This window comes from Symphalangus syndactylus, chromosome 13 (genome assembly GCF_028878055.3).
Source record: "Symphalangus syndactylus isolate Jambi chromosome 13, NHGRI_mSymSyn1-v2.1_pri, whole genome shotgun sequence".
Taxonomy (NCBI): domain Eukaryota; kingdom Metazoa; phylum Chordata; class Mammalia; order Primates; family Hylobatidae; genus Symphalangus; species Symphalangus syndactylus.
Window position 1 is genome coordinate 29688702 of NC_072435.2, and position 24553 is coordinate 29713254.

At 52.2% G+C, this 24553-nt stretch overlaps 1 protein-coding gene across 1 annotated transcript in view; it reads right to left on the reverse strand.

Annotated features, from left to right (window-relative positions):
- Window positions 1–17046, reverse strand: part of SULT2B1 (sulfotransferase family 2B member 1) — a 48381-nt gene extending 31335 nt beyond the window's left edge. Inside the window, exon 1 of the mRNA XM_055235893.2 lies at window positions 16976–17046. Within this exon, the coding sequence (XP_055091868.2) occupies window positions 16976–17046 (71 nt within the window). The remainder of the gene's footprint in view (window positions 1–16975) is intronic.
- Between the last annotated feature and the right edge of the window lie 7507 nt (window positions 17047–24553).

The window sequence follows — 24553 nt, forward strand, 5'->3', positions numbered from 1 at the left end:
ATAGAGTCTCACCACATTGCTCAGATTGGTCTTGAACTCCTGGGCTCAAGCGACCCTCCCACCTCAGCCTCCCAGAGTGCTGGGGTTACAGGCGTGAGCCACCGCACCTGGTCTGTTGCCTTCTTTAAATCTGCCCTCCCCACTAACAGGAGAGCTGGAAAGTGGCAGAATTTTTCCCTGTGCCATGTCCTACCTTAAAAGCCAATGTCCGACACACAGGTCACACTGTGTTCTTTTGTTGTTGTTGTTGAGACGGAGTCTGGTTCTGTCGCCCAGGCATGATCTTGGCTCACTGCAACCTCTGCCTCCTGGGTTCAAGTGATTCTCCTGCCTCAGACTCCTGAGTAGCTGAGATTACAGGCGTGCACCACCACGCCTGGCTAATTTTTGTATTTTTAGTAGAGACGGGGTTTCTCCATGTTGGTCAGGCTGGTCTCAAACTCCTGACCTCGTGATCTGCCCGCCTCGGCCTCCCAAAGTGCTGGGATTACAAGCATGAGCCACCATGCCTGGTTAAACACTGTGTTCTATTTGCCAGATCCCCAAATGAACCTGACCTCCTAGAAACATAAGGAATAGACAGATGCCCTTGAGGAAGCGCTCAGTGAAATATATCCCAGGGCGATCACCGCAATGATGTTCCAAGAGGGGCCAGAAACAATAGGGAATGGGGTAAATGAGTCTGGACCTGGAAAAACGCTGGAATTCAGCCACTCAAAAGGAGTTTACATCTTGACAGGGATTTTTTTATTGTTATTTGTAGAGACGGAGTCTCACTATATTGTCTAGGCTGGTCTCAAACTCCAAGGCTCAAGCGATCTTCCCACTTTGCTTACCATTTTGGGAGCATTTGGGCTCCCAAAATGCTGGGATCACAGGCATGAGCCACCGCACCCAGCCTAAAGTGTGCTCATTTTGAGAAATATATGTACGGCTGGGTGCAATGGTTCATGCCTGTAAACCCAGCACTGTAAACCCACTCTCCCTCTCTCTCTTTTTTTTTTTTTTTGAAACAGAGTCTTGCTCTATCGCCCAGGTTGGAGTGCAGTGACACAATCACGGCTCACTGCAATCAGCACCTCCCAGGTTCAAGCGATTCTCATGTCTCAACTTCCCAAGTAGCTGGGATTACAGGTGTGCGCCAACACGTCCCTCTAATTTTCTTTTTTTTTGACAGAGTCTCACTGTGTCACCAAAGCTGGAGTGCAGTGGCACAATGTCGGCTCACTGCAACCTCTGCCTCCCGGGTTCAAGTGATTCTCCCATCTCAGCCTCCTGACTAGCTGGGATTACAGGAGCACACCACCACGCCCAGCTAATTTTTTATATTTTAGTAGAGACCGGCTTTTACCATGTTGCCCAGGCTGGTCTGGAACTCCTGAGCTCAGGCAATCCATCCGCCTCAGCCTCCCAAAATGCTAGAATTACAGGTGTGAGCCACCACGCCCGGCACATCCCTCTAATTTTTGTATTTTTAGTGGTGATGGGGTTTCGCCACGTTGGCCAGGAAGGTCTCAAACTCCTGGCCTCAAGCGATCCACCAGCCTTGGCCTGCCAAAGTGCTGGGTTTACAGGCATGAACCATTGCGCCCAGCCGTACATATATTTCTCAAAATGAGCACACTTTAGGCTGGGTGCGGTGGCTCATGCCTGTGATCCCAGCATTTTGGGAGCCCAAATGCTCCCAAAATGGTAAGCAAAGTGGGAAGATCGCTTGAGCCTAGGAGTTTAAGACCAGCCTAGACAATATAGTGAGACTCCATCTCTACAAATAACAATAAAAATATTAGGCCAGGTGCAGTGGCTCATACCTGTAATCCCAGCACTTTGGGAGGCCAAGGCAGGCAGATCACGAGGTCAAGAGTTCGACACCAGGAGTTCGAGACCAGCCTGGCCAACAGAGTGAAACCCTGTCTCTACTAAAAATACGAAAATAGCTGGGTGTGGTGGTGTGTGCCTGTAGTCCCAGCTACTTGGGAGGCTGAGATGGGAGAATCGCTTGAACCCAGGAGGCAGAGGTTGCAGTGAGCCAAGATCACGCCATTGCACTCCAGCCTGGGTAACAGACTGAGACTCCACCTAAAAAAAAAAAAAAAAATTGGCCTGGTGTGGTGGTGTGTGCCTGTTCTCTCAGCTACTTGGGAGTCTGAGGTGGAAGGATTGCCTGAGCTGGGGAGGTCAAGGCTTCAGTGAACCGTGGTTGTACCACTTAGGTGACAGGGCAAGATCCTGTCTCAAAAACCAACCAACAAACAAAAAACTAGCACACTTTAGATTTGTGTGGTTTACTGTAGGTAAACTTCTATTAAAACAAACAAACAAAAAAACCACTAGCTAGGTGCAGTGGCTCACATCTGTAATCTCAGCACTTTAGGAGGCGGAGGCAGGCAGATCACCAGAGGTCAGGAGTTTGAGACTAGCCTGGCCAACATGGCGAAACCCCATCTCTACTAAAAATACAAAAATTAGCCAGGCATAGTGGTGCACACCTGCAATCCCAGCTACTCAGGAGGCTGAGGCAGGACAATCGCTTGCATCTGGGAGGTGGAGGTTGCAGTGAGCCAAGATCTACCCATTGCACTTCAGCCTAGGTGACAGAGGGAGATTCCATCTCTCTCTCTCCATCTCTCTCTCTCCATCTCTCTGTTTCTCTCTCTCTCTCTCTCACACACAAACACATACACACACAAACCCATAAACAAATACTGAAGTAGTTAATAATATGCAGCCTGGAATGTTTAGGGTGAAACATTCAGATGTCTGTAACTTACTTTGAAATGCATCAAAAGTAAGGATTAGGCTGGGCGCCGTGACTCATGCCTGTAACCTCAGCTCTTTGGGAGGCCTACGGAGGCGGATCATCTGAGGTCAGGTGTTCGAGACCAGCCCGTCTAACATGGCGAAACCCTGTCTCTACTAAAAAAAAACAAAAATTAGGCTGGGCGCAGTGGCTTATTCCTGTAATCCCGGCACTTTGGGAGGCTGAGGCAGGTGTATCATCAGTCCAGGCGTTCAAGACCAGCCTGACCAATATGGTGAAACACAATTGCTACTAAAAATACAAAAATTAGCCAGGCATGGTGGCACGCACCTGTAGTCCCAGCTACTGGGGAGGCTGAGGCAGGAGAATCGCTTGAACCTGGGAGGCAGAGGTTGCAGTGAGCCGAGATCACGCCATTGCACTGTAGCCTGGGCAACAGAGTGAAACCCCATCTCAAAACAACAACAACAACAAATCCAGAAGGATTGATAGATGGCTAGAGGGATGCAAAGATCTGTGATAAAACAAGTACTCTATAATAAAATTTAAGTGTATCCTGAGAGGGACGCTGTAAAAAAGAAAAAAATTTAAAAAATTTTAAAAAACCCAAATTTTAGTGGTGGTTGGTTTAGGGGTGTTCATAGGGTAATCCTTCCATTGTTCTTGTAAGTTTCTCTTTTTTCTCTTTCTTTTTTTTTTTTTTTTTGAGATGGAGTCTCGCTCTGTCCCCTAGGCTGGAGTGCTGTGGCGCAATCTCGGCTCACTGCAAACTCTGCCTCCCGGGTTCACACCATTCTCCTGCCTCAGCCTCCCAAGTAGCTGGGACTATAGGTGCCTGCCACCATGCCCAGCTAATTTTTTGCATATTTAGTAGAGACAGGGTTTCACCGTGTTAGCTAGGATGGTCTCGATCTCCTGACCTCATGATCCGCCCGCCTCGGCCTCCCAAAGTTCTGGGATTACAGGCGTGAACCACCGCGCCCTGCCATGTTTTTGTAAGTTTTGAAAAACTTCATAATAACAGGTTGGGAGGAGGAGGTGGCATTTATTTGGCAAGATGTCTGAGATATTACAAAGAACGGAAAAGCAAGGGTGGAGCCAGATAGAAAGTCGTATCTTAGTTATGTAAAAAAGTAATCCGGGCACAGTGGCTCACATCTGTAATTGCAGCACTTTGGGAGGCTGAGGTGGGAGGATTGCTTGAGCCTAGGAGTTCTAAACCGCGGTGATCTATGATGGGGCCACTGCACCTTTTGAGACGGTGTCTCGCTCTGTTGCCCAGGCTGGGGTGCAGCAGTGCCACCTTGGCTCACTGCAACCTCCACCTTCTGGGTTCAAGTGACTCTCCTGCCTCAGTCTCCCAAGTAGCTGGGATTACAGGTGCCTACCACCACATCTGGCTAATTTTTGTATGTGTGTGTGTTTTTTTTTTTTTTTTTTAGACGGAGTTTCGCTCTTGTCGCCTAGGCTGGAGTGCAATGGCATGATCTCAGCTCACCGCAACCTCCACCTCCCGGGTTCAAGCGATTCTCCTGCCTCAGCCTCCCAAGTAGCTGGGACTACAGGCACCCGCCACCACGCCCAGCCAATTTTTGTATTTTTAGTAGAGACGGGGTTTCACCATCTTGGCCAGGCTGGTCGCGAACTCCTGACCTCATGATCCACCCGCCTTGGCCTCCCAAAGTGCTGGGATTACAGGCATGAGCCACTGTGTCCGGCCAATTTTTGTATGTTTAGTAGAGACGGGGTTTCACCATGTTGGCCAGGCTGGTCTCAAACTCCTGACCTCGGGTGTCCTGCCCACCTTGGCCTCCCAAATTGCTGGGGTTACAGGCGTGAGCCACCGCGCCCAACCAGACTCTGTCTCTAAAAAGATAAAAAATAAAGAATAAATTATTTTCCTTTTGAGGAAAGGCACACATCGCTAGTGAATTTTGACACACACATACCCTGTGCTATCCAACCCCGTCTTGCATGTTCTGGAACTGTCACGTTATAGAAGAGGTCCAGCCCCCAGACACTTTCCTTGCATCTGGTCTCTTATTTATTTATTTATTTTTGAGACGGAGTCTCGCTCTGTCCCCCAGGCTGGAGTGCAGTGGTGTGATCTCGGTTCACTGCAACCTTGCCTCCTGGGTTCAAGCAATTCTTCCTCAGCCTCCCAAGTAGCTGGGACTACAGGTGCGTGCCACCACACCCGGCTAATTTTTTGTATTTTTAGTAGAGACGGGGTTTCACCGTGTTAGCCAGGATGGTCTTGATCTCCAGACCTCATGATCCGCCCGCCTCGGCCTCCCAAAGTGCTGGGGTTACAGGCGTGAGCCACTGCACCCAACCTATTTTTTTATTTTTATTTTTTGAGAAGAGTCTTGCTCTGTCGCCAGGCTGGAGTGCAGTGGCGCTATCTCAGCTCACTGCAACCTCCACCTCCTGGGTTCAAGCGATTCCCCTGCCTCAGCCTCCCAAGTAGCTGGGACTTCAGGCACCCGCCACCACGCCTGGCTCATTTTTTGTGTGTATTTTAGTAGAGATGGGGTTTCACCATGTTGGCCAGGATGGTCTTGATCTCCTGACTTCGTGATCAACCCACCTTGGCCCAGTCTTCTTCTTCTTCTTCTTTTTTTTTTTTTTTTGAGAGGAAGTCTCTGTTGCCCAGGCTGGGGTTCAATGGCATCAACTTGGTTCACTGCAACCTTACCTCCCATGTTCAAACGATTCTCCTGCCTCAGCCTCCTGAGTAGCTGGGATTACAGGCGTGTGCCAACACGCCCAGCTAATTTTTGTATTTTTAGTAGAGATGCGGTTTCGCCATGTTGTTCAGGCTGGTCTTGAACTCCTGGCCTCAAGTGATCCACCCACCTTGGCCTCCCAAAGTGCTGGGATTACAAGCGTGAGCCACGGCGCTCGCGCCCTGGCCTGCATCTTGTCTTAATCAGTCCCTGCCCTGTCCCCAAAGGCCACCCCTCCACATCTCCCACCGTACAGATTGCGTCAGCCCCGTCTTGCATGTTCTGGAACTGTCACGTTATAGAAGAGGTTCTTTGGTGTTTTGGTTGTTTTTGCCTAGCATAATGTTTCTGACATTTTCCGTGTCTGTGTGTACATTAGAGCTTGTTCCCGTTTGCGGCTGAGTAGAATTCCACTGCATAAATAAATCACAATGTGTTGATCCAGTCCTCTGTTAATGGACACCTGGGCGGTTTCCAGGTCAGGCTATTACTCCCAAAGCTGCCACAGTTGTTCCTGCCTTTGTGGGAACCAGCGTTCTCATTTCTCTTGGGCAAATAACTAGGAACAGAATTGCTAGGTCACAGAGTGGATATCATATGATTTGCATTGTAGTAGCTGTAAAGTAGGTTTTAAGATCCGATAGGAGGCTGGGTGCGGTGGCTTAGGCCCCTGTAATCCTAGCACTTTGGGAAGCCAAGGTGGGAGAATGGCTTGAGCCTGGGAGTTCAAAATCAGGCTGGGCAAAATAGCAAGACCCTGTCTCCACAAAAAATCTATTTTAATAAAATTTTATATTTTTAAAAAAAGATCTGATAGGGAAAGTTCCCCCTTAACTTTTTTTTTTTCTTGCCAATTCCTGCACACTTTAAGTCTATATAAATATCGGCTGGTCATGGTGGCTCACGCCTGTAATCCCAGCACTTTGGGAGGCCGAGGCAGGCGGATCACTTGAGGTTGGGAGTTCAAGACAAGCCTGACCAACATGGTGAAACCCCATCTCTACTAAAAATACAAAAATTAGCTGGGTATGGTGGTACATGCCTGTAATCCCGGCTACTTGGGAGGCTGAGGCAAGAGAATTATTTGAACCTGGGAGGCAGAGGATACAATGAGCTGAGATCACGCCACTGCACTCTGGACTGGGTGAGGAAGTGAGACTCTGTCTCAATAAATAAATAAATAAATAAATAAATAAATAAATAAATAAAGTCTATATAAATATCGTATATATCCTCAAAACAAGTAAAACTGTGATCTATAAATAATAAAATAATAATAAAAATCAATATAAACATTCATATGATTTTTTATTTCTATTTATGTATTTATTTCGAGACAGAGTCTCACTCCTTCACCCAGGCTGCAGTGCAATGGTGTGATCTCGGCTCACTGCAACCTCTACCTCCCAGGGTTCAGGCAATTCTCCTGCCTCAGCCTCCCCAGTAGCTGGGATTACAGGTGTGCACCACCACGCTTTGCTAATTTTTTTTTTTTTTTGAGACAGAGTTTCGCTCTTGTTGCCCAGGCTGGAGTGCAATGGTGCCATCTCAGCTCACTGCAACCTCTGCCTCCAGGATTCAAGTGATTCTCCTGCCTCAGCCACCCGAGTAGCTGAGATTACAGGTGCATACCACCACGCCTGGCTAATTTTTTGTATTTTTAGTAGAAACGGGGTTTCACCATGTTAGCCAGGCTGGTCTTGAACTCCTAACCTCAGGTGATCCGCCCGCCTCAGCCTCCCAAAGTGTTGGGATTACAGGCATGAGCCACCGCGCCTGACCTAATTTTTGTATTTTTAGTAGAGGCAGGGTTTCGCCAATGGTGGTCAGGCTGATCTCAAACTCCTGACCTCAAGTGATCCTCCTGCCTTGGCCTCCCAAAGTTCTGGGATTACAGGCGTGAGCACTGAGCCCGGCTAATTTTTGTGTTTTTAGTAGACATGGGGTTTCGCCATGTTAACCAGGCTGGCCTTGAATTCCCGACCTCAGGTGATCCGCCTGCCTCAGCCTCCCAAAGTGCTGGGATTACCAGTTTGAGCCACTGCACCCAGCCAAGGCCCAATTTCGAGAAGAGGAGAGTGGGGCTCTGAGATGTAGAGCATCTCACCCACATCTACCTGATGGGGAACACACCTTAGGTTCGAGTTCCCTGGCTCTGTCCCTTGAAGCCTGACAGTCTCACTGCAGGCCCTGCCCGTCCGAGTTCCACTGTAGCTGGGCTGCCAGTGTTGTTCCGTTCTCACTGTCTAGTTTGGCTTGTTCCCTGAATGTCGCATGCTCCACCACACCACGGAACCACATCCTGTGAGACGCCTTTCGCCTGGGGCTCTTCACTTTTTTCTCTCCTCCTTTCTCTCAAACACCTCCTCTCTCTCTGTCTTCCAGCATACCTTTATTCTTTATTTATCTTAATTAATTAATTTATTTTATCTATTTATTTATTTATTTATTTTGAGACGGTGTTTTGCTCTTGCTGCCCACGCTGGAGTACAATGGCACGATCTAGGCTCACTGCAATTTCTGTCTCCTGGGTTCAAGCGAGTCTCCTGCCTCAGCCTCCCAAAGTAGCTGGGATTGCAGGCATGTGCCACCACGACTGGCTACTTTTCTATTTTTAGTAGGATGGGGTTTCTCCATGTTGGTCAGGCTGGTCTGGAACTCCCAACCTCAGGTGATCCGCCTGTCTCAGCCTCCCAAAATGCTGTGATTACATGCGTGAGCCACCTCACTGGGCCTGAATTTATTTTTTTGAGACAAGGTCTTGCTCTGTCTCCCAGGCTGGAGTGCAGTGGTGCGATCTCAGCCCCACAGCAACCTCCGCCTCCTGGGTTCAAACAATCCTGCCTCAGCCTCCCGAGTAGCTGGGATTACAGGCGCCCACCACCACACCTGGCTAATTTTTATTTTTTTTAATTTTGAGACGGAGTTTTGCTCTTGTTGCCCAGGCCGGAGTGCAATGGCGGGATCTCAGCTCACTGCAACCTCTGCCTCCCGGGTTCAAATCATAGGCCCACCTCAGCCACCCAAAGTGCTGGGATTACAGATGTGAGCCACCATGGCTGACCTAATTTCTGTATTTTTACTAGAGATGGGGTTTCACCATGTTGGCCAGGCTGGTCTCGAACTCCTGACCTCAAGGGATCCACCCGTCTCGGCTTCCCAAAGTGCTGGGATTATAGGCATGAGCCACCACGCCCAGCCTCATTGACAATTTTTGAAGTTGACTATATGTGGAAATGGTATTTCAGATAGATTAGATATGTGATTAAAATTAATTTCACTTGTTTCTTTTGTTTTTTTTTTAAAAACGTGGCTACGAGAAAATGTTTTCCTATGGGCTCACAGTATATATCTATGGAGGGTGGCCAGAGTCATGGAAACCACAGGGGGTGACAAGTCCCCCAGAGAAGAAATGGCCACTGAGGGGCAGCCTCTGACTGCAGTTCCAAGCCCCTGTTGGATTCCTTTCTCTGGCATGAGGGTTATGAGTGAGGCCTCAGTTTTCCCATCTGTAAAATGGGCATCGTAACACTGGGACCACACAGGGCTGTTGTGAAGACTCAATGAGCTCATCCCCACACGGCCTTCAGCACAGGGCCTGGCTCAGGGCAGATGCTCAGGAAGCTCGTCATTATTAGCATTCCTCACCCGTCCCCTCCCTTCCTAGCATTCGAGTTTCTGGCTCAGCAGCGGTCTCAGGAACTGGGGAAGGAGGAAAGAGAGAAAGGAGAAAGAGTCAGCCACGAGCCCGGGTCAGGCCATTCCCCGGTCATTGCCCATTTCACAGACACTCAACCCTGAGGGCAGTCCTGTCTACCAGGAGGGTCCCAGCTCCTGAGCCACAGGGGCGGCATTCGAACCCAGGACTGCCTTCCTATGGGCATTCTTCTTTTCTTTTTTAACTTTTTTTTTTTTTTTTTTTTTTTTAAAGAGAGATGAGGGCTTGCTATGTTGCCCAGGCTGGTCTTGAACTCTTGGCCTCAAGCAATCTTCCTGCCTCGGCCTCCCAAAGTGTTGGGATTACAGGCGTGAGCTGTGGCACCTGGCCCCTGAAGACATTCTTGCCTGCGGTGTCAGAGTCCCCACTTTCCCAGATCCTTGGGGCTCTAGTCCCCGTGTAAGTAGCCGGCCACACCTCTCTTAGGGCCTCCACTCCAAGCCTCCGGGCAACGTGAGGGTCTCCCTTCTCAGCATGGCATTTATTCCATGTCATGGGCAACCCACTGGGTCCCACAGTTCCTCCTCCAGACCCTCTGGGTGGCAAACTGGGCTGCTCAGTTTTTTCCAAATGAGTCCTGAACTCAGCTGGCCAGCATGGCGAAACCCTGTCTTCATCAAAAATACAAAAATTAGCTGGGCATGGTGGCACATGCCTGTAATCCCAGCTACTTGGGAAGCTGAGGCAGGAGAATCGCTTGAACCCAGGAGGCGGAGGTTGCTGTGAGCTAAAATCACGCCACTGCTCTCCAGCCTGGGCGACAGAGCAAGACTCTGTCTCCAAAACAAAACAAAACAAAAAACAAAACCAAACGGGTCCTGAACTCTTAAAGTCACCACTTCTCAGCCTTTCCTCTGCCAGTCCGTACGTAGGCCCACCAGGCACAACTGCCTCCCCCCACCCCAAAGAACGAGTGGAAAGGAAAACACATCCTGTCCCTCACTCCTCAAGGCTGAATCCCTCGTCAGGGGCTGGGGGAAGGAGGGAACCGTGAGCATCTTTTTCCACTTCTCCCCAAGTCTCGGCATCCGCTAGTGCTGGCCCCGAAGCCCCTCTCCCTAGTCTACCTGCCCAAATCTCACCCAGCAGAGAGGCAATGCCTTATTATTTCTTAATTGTTTGAAACCTCTTGATCAGCCCCTGTCTCAGAAAAAGCAGCTTCAGGCCAGGCACGGTGGCTCACACTTGTAATCCCAGCACTTCGGGAGGACGAGGTGGGTGGATCACCCGAGGTCAGCAGTTCGAGACCAGCCTGACCTATATGGTGAAACCCCATCTCTACTAAAAATACAAAAATTTAGCCAGGCATGGTGGTGCACGCCTGTAGTCCCAGCTACTCAGGAGGCTGAGGCAGGAGAATCGCTTGAACCCAGGAGGCGGCGGTTGCAGTCAGCTGAGATAGCGCCATTGCACTCCAGCCTGGGCAACCAGAGTGAAACTCTGTCTCAAAAAAAAAAAAAAGAAAAGTAAAGAAAAGAAAAAAGAAAAAGCAGCCTCATGACTGGCAGGGCTTTAGCCATAAGATCATTCACGTGGCTCAGCCCTCCCTAAGGAAGGCGGGGCCGGGTTGTAAAACCAGAGGTGGCCCCTCCTCGCCCTCCCTGCCAATGAGAGGCAGAGATCAGAAGGTGCCGGCGCCAGGGACTCCCGAGATCAGAGCGAGGGGAGGAGCGGCCATCGCAGCTCTCTTGGCTGCCCGAGGGGCCCCAGGTCCAAAGGCCGGCGTGGCTTCTCTGGCCTTGACACTCTCTGTAGCCCAGCACGCAGGGAATGCAAGGAAACGCCTGGAACCGCAGAGCGCCCGCTACGCCTCCTGTCTGGGCTGAGTCTCCCTCCTGGATCTCGCTCCTTCCGGGTCTTGCTCATCCCCAAGTTCCCCATCCAGGGCGTGATACAGTCAGGCTTCCCTGGTTCAAATCCTGGCTACGCCCTGCTTGGCAGCTATGTGACCCTGGGCAAGTCACTCAACCTCTCTGGGCCTCACCTCTTACAGGGGATGATAGTGTTAAAGTGGGTTAATCTCAGACGGCTGTAAGGATTAGATGAGGTAATACAGACGGCACTCAACAGGTTGAGAACAACTTCAAGGATGTTACAGGATTATAACATCCTGGGCTTGTCAGCCTACTGGGTCAGCAGCCCATCCTGCCTACCGCCTGTGCCAAATGTTTTCCTCTTACGATTTTTTCTTTAATTTTTTTAATTTTAATTATTTTTTGAGACAGAGTTTCACTCTTGTTGCCTAGGCTGGAGTGTAATGGCACGATCTCGACTCACTGGAACCTCCGCCTCCTGGGTTCAAGCGATTCTCCTGCCTCAACCTCCCGAGTAGCTGGGATTACGGGCATTTGCCACCATGCCCGGCTGATTATTTTCTATTTTTAGTAGAGACGGGGTTTCTCCATGTTGGTCAGCCTGGTCTCGAACTGTCGACCTCAGGTGATCCGCCCACCTCAGCCTCCCAAAGTTCTGGGACTACAGGCGTGAGCCACTGCGCCCGGCCTCTTACGATTTTAATTTAGCCCTTATTATCCTTTTTAGTCCTTTTTACATACAAGACCACATGGAACACATATTAAATTTCTTTTTTTTTTTTTTTGAGATGGAGTTTCAATCTTGTCACCCAAGCTGGTGCAGTATGCGATCTCAGCTCACTGCAACCTCCGCCTCCTGGATTCAAGCAACTCTCCTGCCTCAGCCTCTCGAGTAGCTGGGACTACAAGCAGGTGCCACCACGCTTGGCAAATTTTTGTATTTTTAGTAGAGACGGGGTTTCACCATGTTGGCCTGGCTGGTCTTGAACTCTTGACATGAAGTGATCCGCCCACTTCAGCCTCCCAAAGTGCTGGGATTACAGGCATGAGTCACAGAGCCCGATCTCACATATTAAATTTCTAAAGCATAATTCATAACAAACCCCATAAACTAGAACATTCTGAGTGATGCATCTTGCTGATATCCCTGGGCCCCTCCCTGTGGCATCTACCCGTCCCTGGAGCTGCTATCCTGAATTAAATTCTGGTCAATTCCTTGTTTGGTTTTTATTTTATTTTTTTAAAGACGGGGCCTTGCTGTGTTGTCCAGTCTGGTATTGAACTCCTGGCCTCAAATGATACTCCTGCTTTGGCCTCCCAAAGTACTGGAATGGACGGGAGCCACCATGCCAGGCCTAGGACAACTTTTTTTTTTTTTTTTGAGACAGAGTCTTGCTCTGTTGCCCAGAGTCTTGCTCTGTTGCTCTGGAGTGCAGTGGCAGGATCTCAGGTCACTGCAACCTCTGCCTCCTGGGTTCAAGCGATTCTCCTCCTGCCTCAACCTCCTGAGTAGCTGGGATTACAGGCATGTGGCACGACTCTGGCTAATTTTTTTATTTTTAGTAGAGATGGGGGTATCACCATGTTGGCCAGGCTGGTCTCGAACTCCTGACCTCAAGTGATCCACGTGCCTCGGCCTCCCAAAGTGCTGGGATTACAGGTGTGAGCCACTGAGCTGGCAACTTTTTTTTTTTTTTTAATCACAATGCGTGTATTCTGAAAACAATAGTTTCTCTCCCTGGGGGTGCTTAAAGAACGAACCATTTGAGAGCCACTCAGGTCTGCTGCAGGATGGCCCACCACAGGGAGTTTCCACTGCAGCTGGCCCTCTTCTGACTCAGCTGCCCCTTACTCTCCGGAAGCCACCTCTGTCCCTGTGCCCCAACCATTCCCTTTCCCAGCACTCCCTGCCCCTCCTCCCCGTCTGCTAACCCTGACTCAACCTGGAAGCTCGGGCTTAGAGGTTGCTTCATGGAACCTCCATTCATTCATTCATTCTTGACATTCTTTTCACAAATTTCCTACATTCATTTCCTATCCACGAACAGGCCAATATTTTGGTGCCGGGGGCAGATTTGAAGCTAGACCAGCGTGATCAGGGACCTGGGACCTGGGGTGGGTGTCGGCCTGCATTCTCTCATTCCCCTGGCCAAAAATCCTAAATTGCCTGTGTTGAATCTTAACGCCTGAGAAGTTTGGCAAAGGAAGGAGAGAGGGCAGAGGTCAGCCCAGGCAAAGGACACTGCGCTGGTGCATGCAAAGGTCCGAAAGTGGTGAAACCTTTCTCTACTAAAGATACAAAAATTAGGCTGGGCGCGGTGGCTTACACCTGTAATCCTAGCACTTTGGGAGGCCGGGGCAGGCAGATCACCTGAGGTCAGGAGTTGAAGACCAGCCTGGCCAACATGGTGAAACCCCGTTTCTACTAAAATACAAAAAATTAGCCGGGCATGGTAGAGTGTGCCTGTAATCCCAGCTACTCAGGAGGCTGAGGCAGAAGAATCGCTTGAACCTGGGAGGCGGAGTTTGCAATGAACCAAGTTCGCGTCACTGCACTCCAGCCTGGGTGACAGAGCAAGACTCCATCTCCAAAAAAAAAAAAAAAAAAAAAAAAAAAAATACAAAAATTAGCTGGGTGTGGTGGCGCATGCCTGTAATCCCAGCTACTCTGGAGGCTGAGGCAAGAGAATCGTTTGAACCCAGGAGGCAGAGATTGCAGTGAGCCGAGATTGTGCCACTGCACTCCAGTGTGAGCCACAGAACGAGGCTCTGTCTCAAAAGAAAGAAAGAGAGAGAGAGAGAGAGAGAAAAGATGTCTCTAGGATCCCTATGGAAGGAGCTGGATAAGCAAAGGCACTGTGGCAGGGAACAAGCGTGGCCAGGGAATTCAAAGTAATAGAGTAGATAGGCCGGGCGCGGTGGCTCACGCCTGTAATCCCTGCACTTTGGGAGACCAAGGCGGGTGGATCACCTGAGGTCAGGAGTTCGAGACTAGCCTGGCCAACATGGTGAAACCCTGTCTCAACTAAAAATATAAAACTTAGCCAGGCATGGCGGTGGGTGCCTGTAATCCCAGCTACTTGGGAGGCTGAGGCAGGAGAATTGCTTGAACCTGGGAGGCCGAGGTTGCAGTGAGCAGAGATCGTGCCACTGCACTCCAGCCGGGGCGACAGAGCGAGACTCCGTCTCAAAATAATAACAATAATAATATTAACTGGGCGCAGTGGCATGCGCTTGTCTTCCCAGCTACTCGGGAGGCTAGAACCTCAGAGCGCCCGCTTCGCCTCCCATCTGGGCTGAGTCTCCCTCCTGGATCTTGCTCCTTCCTGGCCTTGCTCATCATCCCTAAATTCCCTGTCCAGGGTGTGATAACAGTCAGGCTTCCCTGGTTCAAATCCTGGCTGTGCCCTGCTTGGCAGCTGTGTGACCCTAGGCAAGTCACTCAACCTCTCTGGGCCTCATCTCTGACACAGGATGACAGTAGTCAAAGTGGGTTCATCTCAGATGGCTGTGAGGATTAGATGAGGTAATACGCCTGAACCTAGGAGGTGGAGGTTGCAGTGAGCCGAGATCGTTCCACTACACTCCAGCCTGGGTGACAGTGCCAGATTCAGTCTCAAAAAAAAAAAAAAAAAAAGTAGTAGAGTAGCTGGAATGCAGGTGAGGAGGCTGGGGGGGTGGGGTGGGTGAGAGCTGGGCGCTGAGGAATTCACTGGATGGCTGGGAGGAGGGGAGGAGCAGCCTGGGACAGCCAAGGCTGGAGTGGTGGGGTTCGGGGGAGATGCGGAGGCCTGAGCTGGGGCTGGGGCAACCAAGAGGAAGAACCAGGGCAGAGAGTCAGGGGACAGGGGTGGGGGTTGGGGACTGACAGGCTGGGGGCGAGCAGAGGGGGAAGTCGGGGCCAGGAGAAGCCCTGTGGATCTGAGCCAGTGATGGGGAGGGGGCATCCCTGAGATGGGCAACCCAGGAGGAGGTGAGAATTTTGGGGGGGTATGTGGCGTATCTGAGGGGGCCTGGGAGGGGGACATCCAGAAGGAAGCGGGCCCCAGGGGGATGCTCCAGCGGGCTCGCTGGGGAGAGGCACGCTCCCAGGCCTAGGGGATTCCAGAAGTGCCTGGAAGTTTGAGGTCCTAAGGGCGCCCCCCAGGGCGCTGCAACCATTCAGGGCTGGAGGAGTCTTTCAGGGGAGGGCTAACAAAACCGAGCTTTGCAGAGAGTCAGTGACTGAACCGAGGTCACCCACTTAGCGAGGTCACTCAGGGCGTTTTATGACCAGCTGGCGGGGCCATAGCAGAGATTAAAAAGGCTCCCAGGTGCCTGGATGGGGTGGGGGTGAGGCCTTCCCAGAGGCGGGAACCCTGGAGGCGAGCTGGCTTATCTGTTTATCTCCAGAGGGAAGAATTGCAGAACTCAGAAGGCCTGGATTAGACAATGTTGAGTAGAGAATGCTGGGGCCTCCCTCAAGCAGAACTGGGCCAGCCTGGTCACCGCGCTCAGCCCAGGAGGCCCAGAGACACTAGGAAGCTTGTCTAGGTCACACAGCAATCAGGATTGAACTGCTCCTGTCTCTGGAGTTCCAGGCACCCAGGAAGGCCTCTTCATGCCCCAGCTTCTGGCTGAGGGAGGGCAGGGGAGGGCCTGAAACAGTGGAATGAAATGAAGTGACCAGGTGTGGTGGCCCATGCCTGTAATCCCAGCACTTTGGGAGGCCGAGGCAGATGGATCACCTGAGGCAAAGAGTTCAAGAACAGCCTGGCCAACATGTCAAAACCCTTTCTCTACTAAAAATACAAAAATAAAATTAGGCAGGCATGGTGGCGGGCTCCTGTAATCCCAGTTACTTGGGAAGCTGAGGCTGGAGAATCACTTGAACCCGGGAGGCGGAGGCTGCAGTGAGCTGATATTGTGCCATTGCACTCCAGCCTGGGCAACAAGAGCGAAACTCCATTTCAAAAAAAATAAAATAAAATAAGAAAGGAATGAGGCAACTGGGCTGAGAACAGGTCCTGGTTGTCCCCCTCCTCACAGCCTACAGTGGCTAGAGGGGCCCAGGCTGCCAGGAAGGTCTCACTTGGCAAGAGTGCAAGATACGAGGGGTTGGAGATTGTCTCAGCAGTTTGCTGTGTGATCTGGGGCAGGCTGCCTGCCCTCTCTGGGCCTCTGCACGCTCACCTAAAAAATGGAGCCACGGGGAGGGGTGTAAAGGAGACATCACCAAGGCTGTGAGGGGCAGGAGAAACCACAGGCTCTGGGGTGAGACAGACCGGGTTCAGATTTGCTTCTAGCTGCGTAATTGCAGTCATGTCACGTTCCCTCCCAGCCTCAGTTTCCCCATCTGGAAAGCAGGTACTGTCAAAGTGTCTGACTCATCCCCAGGAACAGGGAGTCACGCTGAGCTCATGGAGGTGGGCAGTGCTCTGCCCTAACCACTCTTAGGAGACCTGAAGAGTCCAGAGCCCGCCCTCTCCACCCCAAGCCCCCTAGAACACAGCTTCTCCCTCTGGGTCTCAGCAGCATCCCAGTCTCTCCCATTTGACCCCCAAGCACCCCCGTTATTTCAGGGCTTGCATGCGGTGTCCTGGGTACTACAGGCCATTGTGTTTCCTGAGCAACTACTATGCACCAAGCTGCCCGCTCTCTTCCACTCCTCTATCAGGGAGACACAGGGCTTGTGGGCCCCTTTGACAGACAGAAAAACTGAGGCCCGGAGAGGGAAAGGGACACCCCAGGCTTCCCCGCTGGTGACTCAGCACTGTCGGGTCCTCACTCCCTTCTCAGGAGGGACCTATACACCACACTGGATGCCCCAGCCCAGCCCAGCCCCTCCAGCTAAGTCTGGGCCAGGCCTGCGGCTGCGGGAGGCTGCAGGCCACCATTTCCACAGCCCCTGGCTGCCCCAAACAGCCACCTCCTCCCTGGGATCTCCTGGCTCCTGCCCAGGTCTGGGCCTCACCTGATTTCCGAGATGTCATCTTCATAGGTGTCCCACAAGCCTGGGATCTGGGGCTCGGCGGGCCCGTCCATGGCAGGTGGGCGAGGGTGGGGAGGGGAGGACGAGCAGGGAGCAGGCGGCACAGAGGCCAGGTGTGCGCAGCGACAGCGTCTGCCACCTGGGGAGCCCGCCAGGTGCCTACTCCGTGCCCGGCCCAAGGGGAGGGGCAGCACCCAGCCGGTTCTCCCAGCTGCTACCCACGCCTCCAACAGCGGGGAGAGGCCGGAGGGAGCCACCCTGCTCTGAGGGCTGGGAGGAGCAGTGATGGGCACGTCCTGGCGTCTGGTGCTTAGCTGGGGGCAGAGTCCAGGGGGTCAGTGCCAAGCCCACGGGCTTGTGCCAAGCCTTCCGGGCGGGCAGTTCTGGGCCTGGGGGCACCCACCTGGAGCCCACGTTGCTCATTTGGGAAATGGCGCTGATCTCGCCCATCTCAGCGAGTTCATTCATTCACTCACTCATTCATTCCTTTATTCATTTGAGAAATATTTACTGAGCATCTCCTGTCTGCCAGGCGCTGTTCCAAGCACTAGGGCACCGCTGGGGACAGGGCAGACAGAAACTCGCCCTCATGGGCTGACGCTTAAGGGGCACCCTGGAAACAGACACAGGGACGGAGGCACAGCCAGGACCACGGCAGCACAGACAGGGCGGGAGCCAGGGAGAGAGGGAGAGGGCAGAGGGCATGGGAGGCAGAGACCAAGAGGGGACTGAGATGCACAGGGGCCAGAGACCTTGAGAGATGCAACAGAGATACACAGAGGGTGGAGACAGAGACACACAGAGACCCAGAGGAGACAGAGACACACAGGGGTCAGAGACCCTGAGAGCCCCAACAGCGATATACAGAGGGCAGAGACAGAGATACATAGAAAGGTCAGGGACAGGGAGAGACACAGATATGAGAGACAACTGCCAGATATGGTTGAGCGTGAGAGTTTGAAGGTCACAGCCCTGGTTCAAATCCCAGCTCCAGTGCCTCCCAGCTGTGGGGCCGGGAACCAGGCTCATAGGCTCATCTTGCCTTAGTTTCCCCATCTGTGAATGGCACCCATCGGGCTGTTGTGAGGACTGAGGGAGACACTCTGAGCTGCTGGTGGAGGATCTGGTACACAGTGGGCTCAGCATAGACGGTGTTCTCTTCTCTGCTGCCCCCACCTGGCCCTCCCCAGCTGTTGGTCCCTGACCCCTCAGAGTCCTGGAGTCTGGCCATGAAGCCAGTCTCCCCACCAGTGGTGGCAGGTGTCTGTAATTCCAGCTACTTGGGAGGCTGAGACACGAGAATCGCTTGAACCTGGGAGGTGGAGGTTGCAGTGAGCTGAGATCACGTCACTGCACTGCAGCCTGGGCAACAGAGAGAGACTCCGTCTCAAAAAAAAAATAAAATGCAAAAAGAAAGCCTGTGCAATGGCTCACGCCTGTAATCCCAGCATTTTGGGAGGCCGAAGCGGGTGGATTGCTTGAGGTCAGGAGTTCGAGACCAGCCTGGCCAACATAGTGAAACCCCATCTCTACTAAAAATACAAAAAATTAGCTGGGCATGGTGGCAGGTGCCTGTAATCCCAGCTATTCGGTCGGGAGGCTGAGGCAGAAGAATCACTTGAACCCTGGAGGCAGAGTTTGCAGTGAGCCAAGATCGCGCAGTTGCACTCTAGCCTGGGCAACAAGAGTGAAACTCCATCTCAAAAAGAAAAAAAAAAGCCAAAACAAATAAAATTGTATATACTGACCAATTATTGTTGCATAGGTGAGGGGGATGGAAGACGTCAGACTCACCTAACAGATGCAGAAAGGGGGCCCAGAGAGGTAATGTGGCTTCCCCCAGGGCACACAGCACTGCCCGCCTTCACTCTGAGGGTGAGCAGAAGAGGAGGGTTCTGGGGTATCCCATCTCTCAGTTCACCACCCCAAGACCCGTCTCCAGGGGGCTGAGCTGTGGGAGCGCCTGCCCCTGCCCCCAGCCACTACCGAGTCCACATCCTCAGCGTTCTGCCTTAGTACTTTCAGTATTAGGCCTTGATGTTCCCTGCTGCAAACAGGGCTCTCTTGCAGGGCGGGTGGAAGGGTGAGAGGGCCAGGCATCCGCCTCTGAGGCTGAGTGAACCCCTCTGATGTCGGAGGTGGGGGACTGAACCATGACACCCCACCTGGCCTCCGGCTGGGCTGTCTTCACCTTTGTTTTCTATTCAATGACCCTTTGTCCCTGGCTCTGTGTGCTGCTGGGGCAGGGAGGTAGGGAGAGTCTGGGGAAGGGAATGCCCAGGTCCTTAGGGATCCTGAGAGGGAAACTCACAGGCAGGCGGGGAGGCAGCCCTGGGGCACAGGAAGGTCGGGGAAGGGAGCAGTAGGGCCTGAGGTTGTGCCTGAGTGGGCAATGGAAAGAAATTGGCCAAACTAGGAGACCTAAGACCCAGGGAAGGCTCCTACTGCGGGGCCTTTGTCCTTGCTATTCCCGCATGTTCCTGATACCTGGGGGCTTCGTGGGCTCCCATCGTCCGAGTCTGCCCAGTGTCACCTCCCCCAGGCTCCTCCACCAACTTCTCCATTCCTCTTTCCTGTTTTACTTTTTCCCATAGCACTCGTCACCATCTGACCTCCTAAATGTTTTGCTTCTTTGTCTTGTTTACCATTTATCTCCCCACGAGACTGTCAACCCCATGAAAGAAGGGCTTGTTCTATGTCAAATCTGCGGTTGTTTCCCAAGGGAAGAGCCTGGAATATAGTAAATGCTCAATAAGTGCCTGTTGATGGAATGAATGAATCGTCACAGGAAGACATGATGGAACGAGTGAAGGTCATGGTGGTGCAAGGAGAAGTCCGTTGAATCTCTGTGGAGAATCAGGAGGGAGCTGAGGAGATGCAAAAGCCTGATTCTGGAAGGCAAGGGGTCCGGACTCCTACAGAGGTGGCAATGAGGAGCCAGAAGACACCAGAGTGACATTTTAGCCAATTAGGGGAGTGCAGGGATACTAGTGGAGACCATCAACCCCCAGAAATGAACCTGAGGGGCTTGGACATCTGGGAGACAAGAACAAGACTAGCAGGATGAAGGAGTGGGCTGGGCTTGGTGGCTCATGCTTGTAATCCCAGCACTTTGGGAGGCCCTGGCGGGTAGATCACGAGGTCAGGAGTTCAAGACCAGCCTGGCCAACATGGTAAAATCCTGTCTCTACTAAAAATACAAAAATTAGCTGGGAGTGGTGGTGCGTACCTATAATCCCAGCTCCTCAGGAGGCTGAGGCAGAAAATTGCTTGAACCCAGGAAGTGGAGATTTCAGTGAGCCGAGATTGTGCCACTGCGCTCCAGCCTGGGCGACAGAGCAAGACTCAGTCTCAATTAAAAAAAAAAAAAAAAAAAGATGAAGCATTTGGGAAAATGCAAGTGGAAAACCCAGAACCACTTGGTCATGGGTAGTGAGAGGAGCAAGGATTATACACCCATTCATCCCTCCAGCTGTTCATCCCTCTATCTATGCATCTACCTGTCCCTCTATTCATCCATCACCCATCCACCCAACCATCCACTCAACCATTCATCCAGCCACCCAACCACTTATCCAATCATCCATTCAACATCCATCTATCTACCCATCCAACCATCCATCCCTCCATCCATTCATCAGCCATCAAACCATCCACCTCTTCATCCATTCATCATCCATCCATCCATTCATCCATTCAACCATCTACTCAACCATCCATCTATCCAGCCATCCATCACCCATCCATCCATTTTCCATCCATTCATCTAGCCACCCAACCATCCAACCATCCATCTATCCATCCATCTTCCATTCATTCAGCCATTTATTTATCCATCACCCAACCATTCCTTCAACCATCCATCCATCCATCCATCCTGCCATCCATTCATCACTGTCTATCCATTCATCCATCCAAGCATCTACTCAACCATCCTTCTATCCATCCATCCATCCCTCTATTCATCCACTCAGCCAGGTATCCATTCAACCAGCCATCTATGCATCCATCTTTCTATGCATCCTCCATCCATTCATCCATCTATCCAACCATCTACCCATCCATTCGACCATCCATCCATCCGTCCATCCATCCATCCATGCATCCATTCATCCAGGCATCCAATAGTCTGTTTCTCCAACTAATATCTGCAGAGACCTCCCCTGTGTCTGTCTCTGGTATTTTGTCCACAAACAAGACATGTAAGTAAATGGCTTAGACCTGTGCTGTCCATCCCAGAAGCCACTGGCTGTAGGTGGCTATTTAGCACTAGAAATGTGGCAATGTGACGGAGACAGTGAAAATTTTCCATTTTATTTCATTTTAATTAATTTAAATTTAATTTTAAAAACAGAAACAGCATAAAATACTTTCTCCTTAAACATGACATTAATGCTTTGGTAAGTCTCCATTTTAATGTACCTTTTAGAAATTGAACATCGAAATGGAGATACAAAGCATATAAAACATGTCTTTTTTTTTTTTTTTTTTTTTTGAGATGGAGTCTCACTCTATCTCCCAGGCTGGAGTGCAGTGGCGCAATCTCGGCTCACTGCAAGCTCCGCCTCCTGGGTTCACGCCATTCTCCTGCCTCAGCCTCCAGAGTAGCTGGGATTACAGGTGCCCGTCACTACACCCGGCCAATTTTTTGTATTTTTAGTAGAGACGGGGTTTCACCATGTTAGCCAGGATGGTCTCTACCTCCTGACCTCGTGATCCTCCCGCCTCAGCCTCCCAAAGTGCTGGGATTACAGGCGTGAGCCACCGCACCTGGCCCTTCCAGTCTTAAAGCTGGAGAAAACTACAATTAATTTTACCTGTTTCTTTTTTGTTTGTTTTTGAGACAGAGTCTCACTCTGTAACAATCTGTGCTATCTTGGCTTACTGCAACCTCTGCCTTCCAGGTTCAAGCGATTCTCCTGCCTCAGCCTCCCGAGTAACTGGGGTTACAGGGGCGCACCACCATGCCCAGCTAATTATTTTGTATTTTTAGTAAAGACGCGGTTTCACCACGTTGGTCAGGCTGGCCTTGAACTCCTGACCTCAAATGATCTGCTCACCTCAGCCTCCCAAAGTGCTGGGATTACAGGCGTGAGCCACCGTGCCTGGCCACCTATTTCTTTTTGCTTTTTTAAAATAATGTGGCAACTTGTGGTGTGTGGCTTGTAGGCTATTTGTATTGACTGCTGGCTTGGGCTAAGTTCCATGTGCTTGGTACCCTGGCTGTAGAGGCCAGGACCTTCTTGGGAGGCCAGGAATGACTTCCCAGGAAAAGGATGCCCCAGTAGGCGAAACCAAGGACAGAGCAACTCACCAGATGGGTAAGTGGGACTTGAGTGGTGGAAAAGGCATCTTGGTAGAGGGCCTGGCAGGGACAAAGGCCTAGAGGCTGGAAAGACTTTGGGAGGTGTTTCCTCTAGGCCAAAGAGGGGGCCTCTGGGGGCCAGGCTCAGTGCCTCACCTCTGTAATCCCAGCACTTTGGGAGGCTGAGGCAGGAGGATCGCAGAAGCTCAGGAGTTTGATATCAGCCTGGGCTACAAGGCCTCATCTCTACAAAAAATTTAAAAATTATCTGGGCATGGTGTTATGCACCTGTGGTCTCAGCTACTCGGGAGGCTGAGGTGGGAGGATCACTTGAGCCCAGGAGGTTGAGGCTGCAGTGAGCTATGATTGCACCACTGTGCTCCAGCCTGGGTGACAAAAACAAAACAGGCCAGATGCAGTGGCTCATGCCTGTAATCCCAGCACTTTGGACGGCCAAGGCGGGCAGATCACCTGAGATCGGGAGTTCGAGACCATCCTGACCAACATGGAGAAACCCTGTCTCTACTGAAAATACAAAATTAGCCGGGCGTGGTGGCGCATGCCTGTAATCCCAGCTACTCGGGAGGCTGAGGAAGGAGAATTGCTTGAACCTGGGAAGCGGCGGTTGCGGTGAGCCGAGATCGTGCCATTGCATTCCAGCCTGGGCAACAAGAGCGAAACTTCATCTCAAAAAACAACACAAAAGCCCCCAAAACACAGAGTAGCATTGGGGATAGGGAAGTAGTCTTGGGTTCCTGGGTAGGGGTTGACTGTGAGGGCGTCCAGGGACACTCACACCCATCCCTGGGGGCTTAAGGGTGGCAGGTGGGGATGGGCTGGGCCAGTCAGGACATGCCCTCCACCCCCATAAACCCAAAGCACAATGGACACGTCACCTGTGTGCCACCGACCACAAGGAGACTGTCTCCTGTTCTACACCTTGGGCTGATTGCGAAGGGGGCATTGGAAGTGGCCTTGCCAATGGGCTGAGGGTGGAGAGCAGGGGACTCCCACCCTGGAGCAATTCCTTGGCCTCTCTTGGGGGGACCCATCTGTCCCCCAAGCACTGGGATGTGCCATTTTGCTCTTGAAGCTCAGACATGGGCAAAGGGAGGTCACTGGGTCATGAGGTCAGGTTTCCACAGAATCGAGGCCATTGTCACCTCCAGAGCCCGACCTTTCCATTAAAAGCGAGTCATTGCCGGGAGTTCTGGGAGCCCGAGGACAGCCAGCCCTGGCTGCTTAGAGGCTGGGTTCCCGAGGGAGCAGGGGCTGGAGGCGGGGCGTCCAAATCCCAAGTCAGGAAGGATCCAAGGAGGAACCCGAATGGGGTGGGGAGGGGGCACGGTCCAGAGCTGGGGGCCCAGACTCCTGGGTTTGATGGAGGAGGGGCCTGGGCCAGACCCCAGTGACCCAGACAGACAAAAATGGGACACTTAGACACGCAGACCTGGGGAAGGGGGTTGGGGGGAGGTTACGGGTGGTAGAGGACACCCCTGTCCCCAAGCCCACGCAATGGCCCCTTGAGGCTCAGGCAACCTCAGATGGGTGGGGTGAGAGATGGCGGTTGACACCTCAAAGCCACGCTGGTTCCCCCCAGCCGTCCCCTCTAATCACTGGGTCCATCTTGGGGTGCAGCGAAACCTCCTTGTCTGCTCCCCACCCCACCCTGATTACTCCATCCCCACGATGTGCAGGCACAGGCCCCCAGGGCCGATACCACCGCCCGCCCCACCCCACACACTCACACTCACACTCATGCCCCGCCTGTCCTGTGCTGGGATGGGGTTGGGCTGGAGGCCACGTGGGGGTGGGCCCCACACCACGCCTAGGCTCCTCTCTTGGGAGGGGGTGGCTGAGACTGCTGGCTCCTGGTCCCCAAGGTGACAGAGACTGCGGAGGGATGCTGGGGGAGTGGGGTGGGGGGACTGAAGTCCAGAACCTGGGTCCTTACTGGCTGCATGGTCACAAAAGGAGAACAGGGTGGGGAGAGAGGCAGGTGCACACAGAGCAGGGGGCCCAACAGGCCACGGCTGTAGTGACAATGTGTCAGGGAACCAGAGCTGGAGGCTGGACTCCTGGGTCTGAGGGAGGAGGGCTGGGGGCCTGGACTCCTGGGTCTGAGGGAGGAGGGGCTGAGGATCTGGACTCCTGGGTCTGAGGGAGGAGGGGCTGAGGATCTGGACTCCTGGGTCTGAGGGAGGAGGGGCTGGGGCTGGGGGTCAGGGAAGTTGGGTTTCTGGTTTCCTGGGCTG